The sequence below is a fragment of the Mytilus edulis genome, chromosome 1, assembly GCF_963676685.1.
Source record: "Mytilus edulis chromosome 1, xbMytEdul2.2, whole genome shotgun sequence".
NCBI classification, from domain to species: domain Eukaryota; kingdom Metazoa; phylum Mollusca; class Bivalvia; order Mytilida; family Mytilidae; genus Mytilus; species Mytilus edulis.
Genome location: NC_092344.1, coordinates 13,760,933 through 13,776,068, shown reverse-complemented (window position 1 = coordinate 13,776,068; position 15,136 = coordinate 13,760,933). Strand labels below are relative to the sequence as shown.

The window sequence follows — 15,136 nt, the reverse complement described above, 5'->3', positions numbered from 1 at the left end:
TTAGTACACATGTTCCCTTTTCTTATTTTAATACCAAATTAGAGATTTTACCCAATTTTCGCGGTCCACTGAAAGTGATAGTGCAGAGGGGGCATCCTGTACTATGGACACATTCTTGTTTAATTCTGGTAATAAACTTCCACATTCATAGATGAATGTCTCATAAATGATCTATTGTGGAAACCAAAAGTTTTTTTAAATAAAACCTGTACTCAGTAAACCTGTTTTGTGGATGAAAGGAGGAGAAAAAAAACACTGCTTTCATCAGATGTATTACAGGCTTGGGGAACAAACTATTTTGTAATGGCATCTTATTCAGATTTTTATTTCTTGTTGTTTTATTTAGGTGAAAGTAGTTGTACCACCAGTTGTTGCCCTTGGACTTATCTTACTGATATGTGTCATATACTGTTGGCAGAGAAATAAAAAGTAAGTGATTAAAAGAATAATAATCAGTAAGTTTACTGCAATGCACCTTGACATAGTGTGTCTCAGTTAGTTGTACATGTCAGGTAAGTTTTAAGTAAAGTCACTTTGATTGTACCGTCTTAAATGAGCAATTTTGACTTCAACAAGAAAGAAGTGTTTGTCTGGGCTCAGCAAAGTCAGTTTAGTAGGGAACAACTTATTGTTAGTAAATGATATTTAGAATCCAATTGTATTAGCATTTGCACATGTCTTTTCCATCCAATTTATTTGACTCTGCCGACACAGCCATGGTCCATTGATGATAAAGGAAGTTTATAAACAGACATTTTTGGGGAAAAGCTGGGAGATTTTAGATAAGAGTATGCAAGGACAAATAATGATATTGATAAATAAAATCATAGCTTTAAGGTGGTACCCAACACTTTAACTAAAATTAATTTGGCTCGTTTAATTTTCTTTAAATTTTGACAAAGTATTTACTTTGACCCTTTTTCAAAAATATAAAAAAAAATTAAAATTTGAACCAACCGTTTTATCAGAAAAATTACACTGGTTATATAGCAGTTTGACAAACACTTATTTTGATCATTGAGAAGCTTAATATTCTTTTAACATCACAAGATAATTAAAGCGTTTAGCTGATTTTATAGAGTTATCTCCCTGTAGTGTTAGGTACTACCTTAAAAAAAAAAAAATTGATATAAGTTGATTATCCATGTTGATCTACTTTACAGTCTAGAGTATAAGTATATGAAGTTAACCCACCAGAATGAACCAAACTATGATGGAGAGTTACCAGGAGTAGATTCTTGTGGTTTGTCTGACGGAGAAGAAGATCAATTTGATTCTGTACAATTTAAAACAAGCAGAGGATCAAAAATACTCAATAAAATAAGAGGCAAAAGATCAGATAAGGTAAGATTTGTATCTATAAAGTTTTTAATAAATATGTAATTTAGTTATAAGAAAGAATCAATTTGAAAATTTTCTTTAAAAATTTTGAAAATTTTAGTCTTTAACAATAATCTTGGCTCAAGCCATCTTAAACTTCTTAGTTCTTTTATTCAATTTAATTTCTGTGTAAATTTAGTGGGTTAAAGTGTGATTCAAAGCTGAACATATTGTAGAGTTAACTGACTATTGTTGAAGACTGTAAATCAACCGCTGGATGTCTTTTGGTTATTATGTTGTTCAGGTTGCTGTCTCATTGACAGAAACCCCACATCTCCTTATACCTTAAATATATAATTATACCCCAACTTTAGGAGTAAGGTAATCATTTCATTCAGTGATGGTATCATTAGTGAGCAGAAGTTCACAGTTCAACTTGCTTTTAAAACTTTTCTAGAGTGCATTAGACTTATTTTCATCAGTAAGTATAGGAGGTGAAGGTCAAGCAAGGTTACAAATGTGCATGAGAACAGGATTATATAATTCCCATGCTTTTCAAGACACTTTTCAAAGTCTACATAGAAATTGAGAATTTTTTTAACGATTTTCTGTTTTGTTTCTATCATATTGAAAACCTCCTTATACTTCTTTGTTTATTTAAATCAGCTTTATAATCCAGTAAGTACAACCAGACTATCTGCAGATACACATTGCATTACCTTGGCACACAAATCTTGTATTTATTTAGTTTTTGTTTTAAACTTTTTTATTAATTTATTTGGATATCCTAGTTAAATATTTTGTTCAGTTTTGTTTTTGTTTTAATGTTTTTCTAAAAATTAAAAGCAGGGTTTCCCCTGGGTCAATTATTTTTTTCGCCACCTCTTTCGCCAAAACAATATATTTTTCGCCACTTTATTATTTTTTTCGCCAAGTAACATAACTATATTTTTCGTTTAAAATTTACCTTTTTTTCTTACTCCCCTCCCCCCTTTTTCCGTTAAATAAGGTGATTTTGCCCCGTTGTGTCTATGATTATTCTGTCAAACTTATTTTGGAGTCTACATTTAATGAATAAACACTAAACATTTACTTTAAAACAACAGATTTTGTTTTTAACATAAAAGGGAAAAATATTCATTGTATTTTAAACAACTTTTCTAAATGAGGGGGCCACTATACTTTTAATAATAAAGAAGATATAAATCAACTTTTCTAAATGAGGGGGCCACTATACTTTTAATAATAAAGGAGATATAAGTCCTGGAAATAATTTACAACAAAATTAATGGACATGTTTTGATTATTTAATACCAGTATAGTTCGTAGGGAAAGTTTCTTTAAAAGAAAAATATTGATGTGCCCTTTTGTACTAATTGGTTTTTACAACAAAACAAAAGCTTTTATCACATGATATTTTGATCCCTCATTTCATGTGTAGTCATAACATTGAAGGGCTACTCTCATTCGAGGGGTTGTTCCCAACCTTTTGAATAGTATTCTTCATAACGACAGTTTTCTTTTCTTGACCATCGTAAATGAAAAAGTTGAGACTAAAACTATGCTTGAAACACACGTGTCACTCAAACGACTTTAAAGTAGTCTCCCTAATCAATTACCTATATTAAAATCAAAGGATAATTAAAGTTTTGAATCGGAGATTTTTCTTGCTTTTGAAAATTTTTCGTAACAACAACAGCTTTCTTTTCTAAACTATCTTTAAAAGGAGAGGAGACGTCAAAAGTTTGCTTCAAACACGTTCGTCGCAAAGTCGTAAATAAATTATGTATGTGACATTTAGCGGAAGCCATTTAACCATATCATTTTGTCAAACAATTCAATCAACACCTTTATTAATTAGTCCTTTGTTGTCGATAGCTATAAAATGCAATCAGCTGATTATTGATTTCCTGTCCAAATCTTAATGAGGTCAGGGTGAATTCCGAGTATTGTCTGATCGGGTAAAGTCCGATAAACTCGAAAAAAGTAAATAAACAAGATGGAGGAAAATAAATCGTTCTATATATTTCTTTCGCCAAATTCTTTCGCAAATGACGAATTTTTTTCGCCACAATTATTATTTTTTCGCAAATTGCGAAAATGGCGACCGCCAGCGGAAACCCTGTTAAAAGACACTTAAGCATATCAATATCTAGCATCAGGAAAAAGACTTGATTTGGGATGTTTTGATGTAAATTGAAGAATCTGATACTTTTGTTATATCATGATCAATTATAATTTACTGCAGATTGAGATTTTGCATATTCAACTGATTGTTTGATTCTATTTCTGAACTTTAAGAGTTAAACATAGTTGGCAGGTCACAACTTTATTATAGCTGTGAAAAAAATGTATTCTGATGTTATATATGTAGGACTCTAAAGTGCGATGGGGACGCTAAAGTACGATGGTCTACGCTAAAGTGCGATGGTCTACGCTAAAGTACGATGTTCCATACGCTTAAGTGCGATGGGATGGGAAAATGACGTTCGATAATGACATTAACAGTTATTTATACAAACTAAAAATGAGCATAATATATTAGGAATATTTGATTCACTGTGATTTGATTAACAGTTTTTACACCATATGTCCATGACTTACGAGTAATTGATTGAATTTAATCGTTCTTTGTCGGCTCAATCACAATGTTTATTAGTTTTTCGAGTGCTGGAAAAAGGACTTGTATCCTACAGTCAACCATTTTACTATATAAATACAAAACTGTATACGCATAATTGTCCTGCTTCTATTTGAAGCGAACGGATACATTCGAATCATTGTTTATGTGGCAGTTTACTTTGTGATCCCCGTTAAAATGCCGTCGATTTTAATGAAAAGTAACGTCGGTATAATAGAGATACATGCTTTCATGCGTTAACTATAAATTGTCTTCTAAAACATAAGTTTGTACTGTATATTGTAGAAAAATATTCAAAAGGAGAAAGCTCGGCGAACATTGCATTTCTCTCGTATTTAGATTTAAGCTTATGAACATATTCCGACAATGAACAAATTAGGGATTTTTAATTTTCAGACAAATGTAATAAGAGGTAGGTTGTAACTTTAGAGTGAACGGCAATCTACACCAATTATCGAAATATTCAATACGCTCCGAATTTTTAAAAATTCATTTTACATGAAAAATAATATTAGCAAAACATAAATTACCTTTTTAGCAAATTATTACTTGGTCGGACTTGTTAATTTAGAAACAATTACTTCCGTCTACCGGTAAATTGTAAAGCCTATCACATATGTTATACCTAAGCATAATAGCTTTTGCAAAAAGACTTTTTAAACCTCGATGTTTTAATACTTCGAATCTTACCCTTTGGACCATCACACTTTAGTGTGATACACCATCGTACTTTAGCGAACAAACAAACAACCAACGCACTTTAGCGTGAAACACCATCGTACTTTAGCGTGAAACACCATCGTACTTTAGCGTAGACCAATCACTTTAGCGTGACCATTGCACTTTAGAGTACCATCGCACTTTAGAGTCCTACATATATACTGTGGGCAAAATAAAATTAAAGTTTTCTCAGATATATGTTTCATGTACCATCTTTGCCCAGAACCTTGCATATCAAGAGAAAATAATTGTTGCTTATAATTGGCAAAAGAAAATTATACTGTTAAAACATGTAATGGGAATATAAGGTTGTTTATGCTGTCTTTCATAAAACCAATTTAATAATCATTGCAGGACGATGAGAATCCATTTGAGACCGGACGTTCTGAGAAGATACCACTGACGTAAAGACGACAGATATGATTTTATTCCAAGAAGGCCTTATGTATCTGTCCATTTCAACAAAAATGAAATCCAGTAGTTAACATGTGGTGTTGCTTTTATTGTCAAGTTACAATTTGTCTCAATATTATATTGAATGATCATTGATGTATTCATTTATAATTAAGTCACAGAGGGTCTTTCCTTGAGCGAAAAATATATAACCATCTTAGGTACAAGGTACCAGAGCGTGTACCTCATGACAACATTATTTTTGGATTCCCATATTTATTTTTCAGTTCATCAAATATTTCAGCAAAATTGCAGATTTTCTAAATGGTTGATATTATTAAAGTAAAGTTAAGTTTCTCTTAATTTGAGTTTTTAATACAAAATGGATAAATGAAATGTTGCACATGTGCATGTATTTGTTTAATTGTTGGTTATCAAATTTTTTTTATTATGATTGAATTGAATAAAATTGAGAAAGGAAATATATATATAATTGATTTAATTGATATAGAACAGTTCAACTAATGTGTTGAAATATTAATATATAAGGCAATTAAGATAGGTTGATTATGCTTGACACTGGGACCAATATTTTTTTTTATTCCAATGTTTATTGTAGAAAGGACTCATTTCATTATTTTCTGAACAGATACAAGTATCATTAAACACCTTTATTGTGATTATTTTCTAGGTAAATGGCATATACACATTTGATTGAATTTATTTACAAATTATTTACTTGTATAATTTACAGATTGATCGCTTTTATGATATAACATTTTTTGTGGCATTACAAGATATTGTGTTGTATTTTATATAGAGCCATGCACTAACTTATGGAAAAATATTTGCCACTAAAAATTTTGTAAATCTGTTTATACCTCTATGAAATATATTTAACAAATATATATATAAAAAAGTCCTTCTGTATAACCTTTCATAACTTGCAGACATCAAATTATAATTGAAAAAGGATGAAATCAAGCCATACCTAATATTAACTCACAGTGCCATTAAAAATGACATTTTTGTAAAAGTCATAATAGCCAGAACTTTATTTTTTTTAAGTGTTAACATAAAACATAAAAGTTTAAAATTTTTTTTTTACTTTAATCTTATTATAATTATTTACCTATAAGTTAGTTAGATAATATATTTTTTTTATTTCTTGAAGACAGAGATAGTAGATAGGTGCTTTGTTATGTTAGTTTTTTCCTGCATTATCAATCATGTTTTATAGAGTTGTGATTCATATGTTGTGCAGTTATTGTTTTGATTCTTTGTATGTTTAAAAATATCTCTATGAGGGAAAGGAAATCCATTTTAACATCTGTTTTATAATACTTTGTTAACATTAGATGTGAATTATCATGTAGATATGTATTCAATATATGGTGCTGTTAAAGCTTATTGTTGTGGCAGAGAGTATAGGAAGCTTCTTCCTATTTTTAAAGTAAAGTTGGGGTTTGTGGACACTAAAAAATTGAGAAATGGCATTAAGTATTATGCTTGTTTTTCAACTTGTGACCGAATATCTTTAATGGTTTCTTCATTTAAATTCATGCCCAAATTTTAGGGTAATATAGAATCTTTAAAATGAGCTATATATTTTTGTCAGAATTTCTTTGAAAAGCCAAAACAAAAAAATGCGTATTTGTAAATAGGAGCTTAATTTCACTTTAAGGTAATATTTTTGTCCCCAAACTTTTGTTTCATAATTTTAGTTATTAACAAAGTTCTAACTTAACATTGCTTGCTTACATGCATAGTTGACCAGTTTATTTTTATTTCTTGAGGGCTTTTAGTCATTATTTTGTTGGATATTTTTTAACGTTGTTAAAACACCAATAGGTTGTGAGTTTAAAATGTTTTCCTTTTACATAGTTTATTGTTTTTTTGTTTATGTATAATTTTGGGGTAATGGTTGTGTGTAATATTCTCTTTTTTTTCCCTCACTTTATTAAAGCAATCAAATTTTGTATTTTACATGATTAAAAGAACTTTATACTTTTCTTTTTGTAAACAATTGATGTTGTACTAATAAGTTAAGCTTTTGTTTAGGTATATAATTATGTAGGTTTATTTTGTATCAGTCTTTCTATATTTGAGTTGTTACGCCTATATTGTATCAGTTTTGTAAATGCTCAAAATCTTTTTGTTCTAGATCTGACAATCTGTATAGATTTAAAACTTACCTATATATATGTTGTTATAAATAATGTCATTGAAGATGAAGATCTGCCATAATTTTGTTTAATTTGTAGTTTCAGAATCTAAGGTACACTGGGTAATATTTTCAAAAAACTACATTAAAATGTTTTGATCTGCCAAATTAAGGTGGTACCTAACACTACAGGGAGATAACTCTGTAAAGTCAGCTAAACGTTTTAATTACGTTGTGTTGTATAAGGAATATTAATCTTCTCAATGATCTAAATTGGTGTTTGTCAAATTGCTATATAACCAGTGTAATTTTTCTGACAAAACGGTTGGTTCAAGAATTTTTAAATTTTAATATTTTTATTAAAGTCTCAAAGTAAATACTTTGACAAAATTTTATGAAAATTAAACGAGTCAAATTAATTTTAGTGAAAGTGTTGGGTACCACCTTAAGCCCAATTAAAATTGGTTAACGTTATTCTTGTTGTATGTGATATGAACAATCAAATTGCATGCCCTTTGTACTTTGACATTCTGAAATGCCCATTTTTCTTAACTACTTGATCAATATCATGGCTATAAATGGCTTCTTTTTTTTAGGGTAAAATGAAAAGTGTTTGCAATATATTTATCTCTTCTTTATTTTATTTTTTGTATATTTTTTGTGTTAGAATCTGTCATATTAAAACTTGTTACTGTGACATGCAGGGCTCACACTACTTCAGAATTATAGGGAGAAGTGACTTCTCTTTTTGAAACTGATAGGGAGAAGTGGTGAGATTTGAAAGAGAAGTGCTCATTCGCGCGGTGCGCTACAATGTTTGGATTTTACAATAGTATAAAGGGCCATATGTAAATAATGTTCTTTTTATATTGTTCAATTCATATCTGAGTAAAAATAAGTACAATTAAAGTAACATTTGAAATAAAAAGTTGTTTAAGTTTTACTAAGGTTCTTGTGAGAAACTACCAACTAAATATCTAGCACTAAAAAAAAACCCAATTATTTTAAAAAATGTAAAAAAATTATAATATATCAATTACAATTTAATTAAAAATCATCTTGTGTATGAAATTTAGTGTTTCTCATAAAAAAATATAAAAGTTATTAAGCTGGGCCATAATATATTGATATTAGTATGATAGTCTCAGAGTTAAGCAACTTTAATCAATAGTTTGAAACAATCCATAAAAAATATAGGGAATTATATACACCAATTAATAAGATGTAACCAAAAGTCTCTTAATGTGTGTGGAATGCGTAATTTTTCCCTTTGGGATCAATATTCTTGTGTCAGCTGTTCCATCCGTGCGTCCGTAGTAATTATTGTAAAAGTACGGATTTCGGTCATAGCTGGTCCGGTTCAGATCCGTAGTTTAGAAATCGGTCAATGGCGGACGAATGCAAGAAAATTTACAAAAATAAACGATGTTTGACAACTTATTTGGAAAGGAACATGACGTTTTTAATGCAATAAATGGATTAAACATTTACTGGAGGCAACTTTTATCATGTTTAAATGAAGTAACAAACTTATTTTGCCGCTGAAATTTAGGTTGATGTACGTTTTTCGAGTAACAAGCACCGGAACTTGCGAAAATGCATGAAGTGATAAAAAGTTGTATTTTTATCAAATAACCTGCTACACACTGCGAAGACAATGCTTCAACCTGTTTTCTAAATATATTGAATCGTTCATGTCTGAATTTCTTTAATTATCAATAAAAAAAATGATGTTTCATCAACTTGGTAAAAATTGAAAATGTCCGATGACGGAAGTGACTGAAAGCGAGTATCGTCAAGAACAGGGCGACTTGATTTCGCTTTTGGGGGTCGGGGAAAGCGAAGTGACGGTCAGGAAGGCGACTTCTTCGCCCAAGTCGCCTGGTAGCGTGAGCCCTGACATGACTGTAAGTGTTGCTCTACTACACCTATTGTAGTTCACTCAAAATTCTGACCAAATTGCAATTTTCCCTTTCATAATGTGCATCATAAGCATCATGTATACATTTAATGATAGTTGCAACCAAGCTAGAAATTGGAAAATATTTCTGTATTACATGTCTGGCCTGAATCAAATTCTTGTACGCAAATATCATGGCATGACGTATAATTCTGAATTGGTGCATTTGTATAATGGCAAAATATTGACATCTATAATTTACTAAGGTATTGAATTAATCACTGTAAGCTTTCTCATCACCCATACTCAGTTAATCAGTGCAATATAATTAGAATCTCTATTACACATGTAATACACATAGGTTGTCTTATGACACATGTAGGTTGTGTGTTACACGTGTATGTTATGTATATTACACATGTAGGTTATGTATTACAGATGTAGGTTAACTTAGCATTCCACCTTTACATTCCTTTTTTGTTACTTTTGGTCTTTGTTTACTAATTTAATAAAGCTAATATATATAATATGTCAATAAAGTTTCTTTTATTATCAACTTTGTTACATTATTGTTCTCTTGTTATTGCTCCATATACCTGCCAATCTCAGTACCTTAAAAAATACATTTATTGTATTGCTGTGATTCCCAGTGAAATAAAAACCTGCAATCCTCTGATGTCAAAAAACAATGTGTATTCTCACGACGTTGTTGATTAAGTTGCATCAAAACAAATGGAGAATGGGTAGAAAAAGACAGTTCTTTGCATTCTCTACATTATTTTCAAAACAGGTCAATGTAATACAAAGTACAACTAATCCAAAAATTTAAATATCAAAAATATGCACTATGCTTGTTTGCGAATTAATTTATTGTTCTGTGTCTCGTTGAATATTTGTCTTTTTGAATGAACACAGTAAAGGGAGAAAAATCATCAGTTTTCTTCAAGTTTATTTCTTGTTGATTATCCTTGCCTACTGGCTTTGCCAGTTTATTTTCGATCTATGAGTTTGACTGTCCCTCTTGTATCTTTCTTCCCTCTTTTAAATAAGATTTTTTACTAGTAATCATTTGGTTATCTTGATTTGTTCAGTTTCTGAGATTAAATACATTTCGTTCAGGGTGAAGGACAAGTGCAGCATCAATCTCAAATTGTTTCGATGCAACTTTTTTTAATCAGTATTTTGGGGATCTTTAGAAGGAAACTTCATTCAGAAGGAGAGACATCTTAAAAACTAAATATCAATCGATATTATGGACATTGATATAACTTCAGCAGTTAGGCATACAAAATAAAAACATTTAAATGTTGAATCAGTACAGGTTAAAATGTGACTGAGTGAGTGAGTCTGATTCACATTGGCTTTCTGGTCTGTAGAGGGCAATGAGTAGAAGCTTACATTCAACTTGTTAAACCTGTCTGTAAGGACAAACACTTCATTTAATGTCAGTACAAGTGAAACATTTATAGTTAAATGGTTAGATGAGTTCATACTTACCAATTATGGCCTTGACTGAGCTAATTTAGTGGACTTTAAACAAACTTAAGCCTCACTTCAGTTCTAGAAATTACTAGCAATGGTAAAGAAAGGTCAAAATTTGTTTTGCATTGGAAATTTCTTTTCAATTTAGAATTTATTTCAGAATTAAATGCTTCTTTTTGTAACTTCATTGGGGTGTAAAAGCATTGACCAAAGTACATTTTGTATGAAGCGCGGAAGAAGCCGCGCTTCAGTCTAAAAATGTGCGCCCGGTCAACGCTTTCACAACCTATGAAGTTACTAAAATAAGCATTCAATACTTGTCATTACATTTTTTTAACTAGGATCATAAAAACACGATTTTTATCAAGTTTTTATTTAATTTACCTGTGCACTTTATTGTGGGACCTCGTGTCATCATGAACTAAAAGTTTTCCATGACAATCAAGAATATATTTGGTTCAGGAATGGTTGATCTTGACAGGACATCCAACTTTAATGATGTTATCCCAAGTGACAAAAAAAAAATAGAGCAGTGGAAAGGCTTTTAATGGTTTTGGGGTTTGGTTCTGAATCTTTACCATTTACAACATAAAGAGGGAAGCTAGAATATGACATCCAGAGTGCATTGAAAAGCTTATGGTAATTATAATATTATGTGGATGAAACGATTCTACATTTAAGGTAGATAGTGTCTTCCTCCATTTTGGATTTGGAAATACCAGAAAACAAGGTCTAGATCGTTAATAGAATCTGCAAAGTTTTAGAGTAGTAGGTAATTCATGTGTAAGAACTTTCACTTCGATATAGAAAATAACATGTTTTATCATATTTATGGTTGTATTTTACAAAAAACAGAAAACTTAAGGGGAGGCAACTCAAATACAAGGGCAGATCATTCAGATTAAGGTCTGGTGACCCCATTGTTTCTTTTTCTTAACTGAACGCATACTATTAAAGCCATCTTCTCATATGTTATCTCAAAATTCTATGGTGTAGATTACGCTTTTTTGCAGAAAATTGGGTTTTCCATGCATAATCTATACAAAATTTGTCAATTTTGAACACCGTGTAGCGTGAAAATGATAAGCCTGGTGACCCATTCTTTTTATTTTTTTTTTTAAAAAGCATGATATAAACTACATTTTGGCAAATTATTAATCCTAAGGTTCTGGTACAAACTAGCTTAAAACAAAAGTCTGTATTAAAGGATGAATAATTAAGTTACGACCTAGCTGCATACATGGATTTTTTTAATTTGACCTTGGAATCAAAAGTCAAGTTCACGTTCAGTTTTTTTACCTTTTATCCTTTTTATTTTGTTTTACTAAAACTAAGTTACATATTTAAACCTAACAATTTTAATGCTTTATAAATAACTACGCATTTTTAAAAATTTACCTAAAACTAGGATATTTTTAATGCGGTGACCCTGCAAATAGGGTGGACTTCCGAAGAAGAAGAAGAAGAAGTTCATGCGAGGAAATGCCGGTTGAATGCACCGTTTTTCGTCTCGTCTGCGCCAAAAGTTGAAGATGCGTGACATCTATTTCAGACTCAAATTGCATGTCTTCCTGCCCTTGCAGTATACGTTCATTCACGGGGGGACTCGGTTAGCAGATTAAAACTTTTCACGTAATAATTAATTTATGGCATGCTTTGTTATAATACAGTTACTTCAGAGTGTAGTACAATTGGCATCACTTTGTCTAGTTTTACTTGATCCTGTTTGAGCCGGTATCCAGTTTTGCAAATATTATTTTCATGCAGGAAAACTGAGCCGGTTTTCTGTCAGTCTAACAGCCTTATAAATACCAGGAGAAAAAACTCTTAACCCAAACAAAACCATGATTGTTCTTTGTTTTCTTTCAATTTTAACTGTCTCTGTATTCAAAGATTCCATTCATAACACGGTATTGCATCGGAAGATCAAAGTAAAATCGACATGGGCACATGATGGTGGGTACAACTTTGACAATAAAGTACCTGCAAACCAGACAAAAAGTCTACCAGACCAATAACATCCAAGAATATTTAAACCATGTAAGAATTTTACCATCTTGTGACGAAACTTCTCTGTCGAGCTGGTCCAGAGTGTGTTTTATATGGATATATTTTCTACAAATGAACAACTCCATTATATTTTTTTCAGTATCAGAGGCATTATTATAAGATTATTTTCTGAATGCATGTAAATTATAATTGTGCAGAAATAATGTGACTAACAAAATACCGTTTCTTTCACGGGCAGAAAAACAGCACAATATACCACCACTAACAGACTTTCAAAAATTAGCTGTATATTTTCTCGCTTGATTGATTTCACATTTTGCTGTTAATAACTGACTATACGGTGTGGGCGTAATACCTTGTTACCGCCGTACGGTCACTCATGGTTGTTTTTTCCCTGCTCATTTCGACTCTGGTTGATAATTATCTCATTAAAATCTCCTTGCTTGTTTAATTTTTTTAGGTCACCTGGCCCGAAGGGCCAAGTGAGCTTTTCCCATCACTTTGCGTCCGGCGTCCGTCGTCGTCCGTCGTCCGTCGTCGTCCGTCGTCCGTCGTCGTTAACTTTTACAAAAATCTTCTCCTCTGAAACTGCTGGGCCAAATTAAACCAAACTTGGCCACAATCCTCATTGGGGTATCTAGTTTAGGGCGCAATCAACAGTTTTTTACGTGACGTCATTCTGTAACAGGGCATGTAATAGTGGACCCATCATGCAGAAGTCAGATATTCATAGTTATATAGATATCTATACATCAATGGAAAGATAATTCTATGAACTTTCTGAATAAATAAAAAAAAATTCAACATCTCTTGTTTAAACATGCAAATTGGTACAAGTTATCAGCTGGAAATTAGGCATTTTCCCCCTAAAAAACCTTAACAGACCACCTTTGGACACACGGATCAGTAACCTGTGCATATATTTGAGATTTCTTATAATATGCATTTCGAAGAGCTTATCCGGCTGATTTAAGAAAATGTAGTTTCAGCCTACGTTCGCCTGCTCCGAAAGGAGCTATCTTACCTGACAAATCAAAGTGCTTTTTGCAACAGGTGAAAATCAGCTGTTTTTATGGAGTTGCCTCCCATATAGTAGAAAGTCACAAAAACATTTTTTTTTTTAAATCTTGACAAAAGTGGCATTTTAATTGAACTTCAATATATGTTTTTCACATTGAACATAAAAAACAATCAACTTTTTCATTTAGTGGTATATAAATAGCAGGGAATTCCATCAGTATGAAAATATCACTGGGGAAATACCCCTAGTTTTTAGTACGAAACTGTTTATAGCACCCTTAAAAAATGTGTGGCGTGACCCCGCCAACCAATTAAGATGGCCGCCATGGCTGAAAATAGAATAGGGGTAAAATGCAGTTTTTGGCTTATAACTCAAAAACCAAAGCATTTAGAGCAAATCTGACATGGGGTAAAATTGTTTCTCAGGTCAAGATCTATCTGCCCTGAAATTTTCAGATAAATCAGACAACCCGTTGTTAGGTTGCTGCCCCTGAATTGGTAATTTTAAGGAAATTTCACCGTTTTTGGTTATTATCTTGAATATAATTATAGATAGAGATAAACTGTAAATAGCAATAATGTTCAGCAAAGTAAGATCTACAAAAAAGTCAACATGACCAAAATGGTCAGTTGACCCCTTAAGGAGTTATTGCCCTTTATAGTCATTTTTTGTCAATTTTTCGTGAAGTTTTGTTATCTTGTACAAAAATCTTCTCCTCTGAAACTACTGAGACAAATTTAACCAAACTTGTCCACAATCATCATTAGGGTATCTATTTTAAAAAATGTGTGGCGTGACCCGGACAACCAACCAAGATGGCCGCCACAGCTAAAAATAGAACATAGGGGTAAAATGCAGTTTTTGGCTTATGACTCAAAAACCAAAGCATTTAGAGCTAATCTGATATGGAATAAAATTGATTATCAGGTCAAGATCTATCTGCCCTGAAATTTTCAGATGAATCGGACAACCTGTTGTTGGGTTGCTGCCCCTGAATTGGTAACTTTAAGGAAATTTTGCTGTTTTTGGTTATTATCTTGAATATTATTATAGATAGAGATAAACTGTAAACAGCAATAATGTTGAGCAAAGTAAGATTTACAAATAAGTCAACATGATTGAAATGGTCAGTTAACCCCTTTAGGAGTTATTGCCCTTTATAGTCAATTTTTAACCATTTTTCGTAAATCTTATTTATCTTTTACAAAAATCTTCTCCTCTGAAACTACTGGGCCAAGTTCATTATAAATAGAGATAATTGTAAGCAGTAAGAATGTTCAGTAAAGTAAGATGTACAAACACATCACCATCACAAAAACACAATTTTGTCATGAATCCATCTGCGTCCTTTGTTTAATATTCACATAGACCAAGGTGAGCGACACAGGCTCTTTAGAGCCTCTAGTTTAAATCCCTGTCAATTCCACACTTACAAAATAGAGGATATCATCTAACTCAAAAATAGATCAGTTAAACGAATGCATG

At 31.6% G+C, this 15,136-nt stretch overlaps 1 protein-coding gene across 6 annotated transcripts in view; it reads left to right on the top strand.

The window, feature by feature from the left end:
* LOC139524541 (endosome/lysosome-associated apoptosis and autophagy regulator family member 2-like) overlaps positions 1-9,694 on the top strand; it is a 48,848-nt gene extending 39,154 nt beyond the window's left edge. For 2 of the 6 annotated variants that reach the window (XM_071319406.1, XM_071319389.1), the window contains 6 exons: positions 347-429; positions 1,164-1,344; positions 1,778-1,801; positions 5,036-7,411; positions 7,689-7,931; positions 9,133-9,694. In XM_071319406.1, coding sequence (XP_071175507.1) covers positions 347-429; positions 1,164-1,344; positions 1,778-1,801; positions 5,036-5,089 — 342 coding nt within the window. In that variant the 3' untranslated portion in view covers positions 5,090-7,411; positions 7,689-7,931; positions 9,133-9,694. Of the gene's footprint in view, positions 1-346; positions 430-1,163; positions 1,345-1,777; positions 1,802-5,035; positions 7,932-9,132 lie in introns of all 6 variants that reach the window. The other 4 variants (XM_071319414.1, XM_071319427.1, XM_071319399.1 and 1 more) reach the window with 3 other exon arrangements.
* The last annotated feature ends 5,442 nt before the right edge of the window (positions 9,695-15,136 follow it).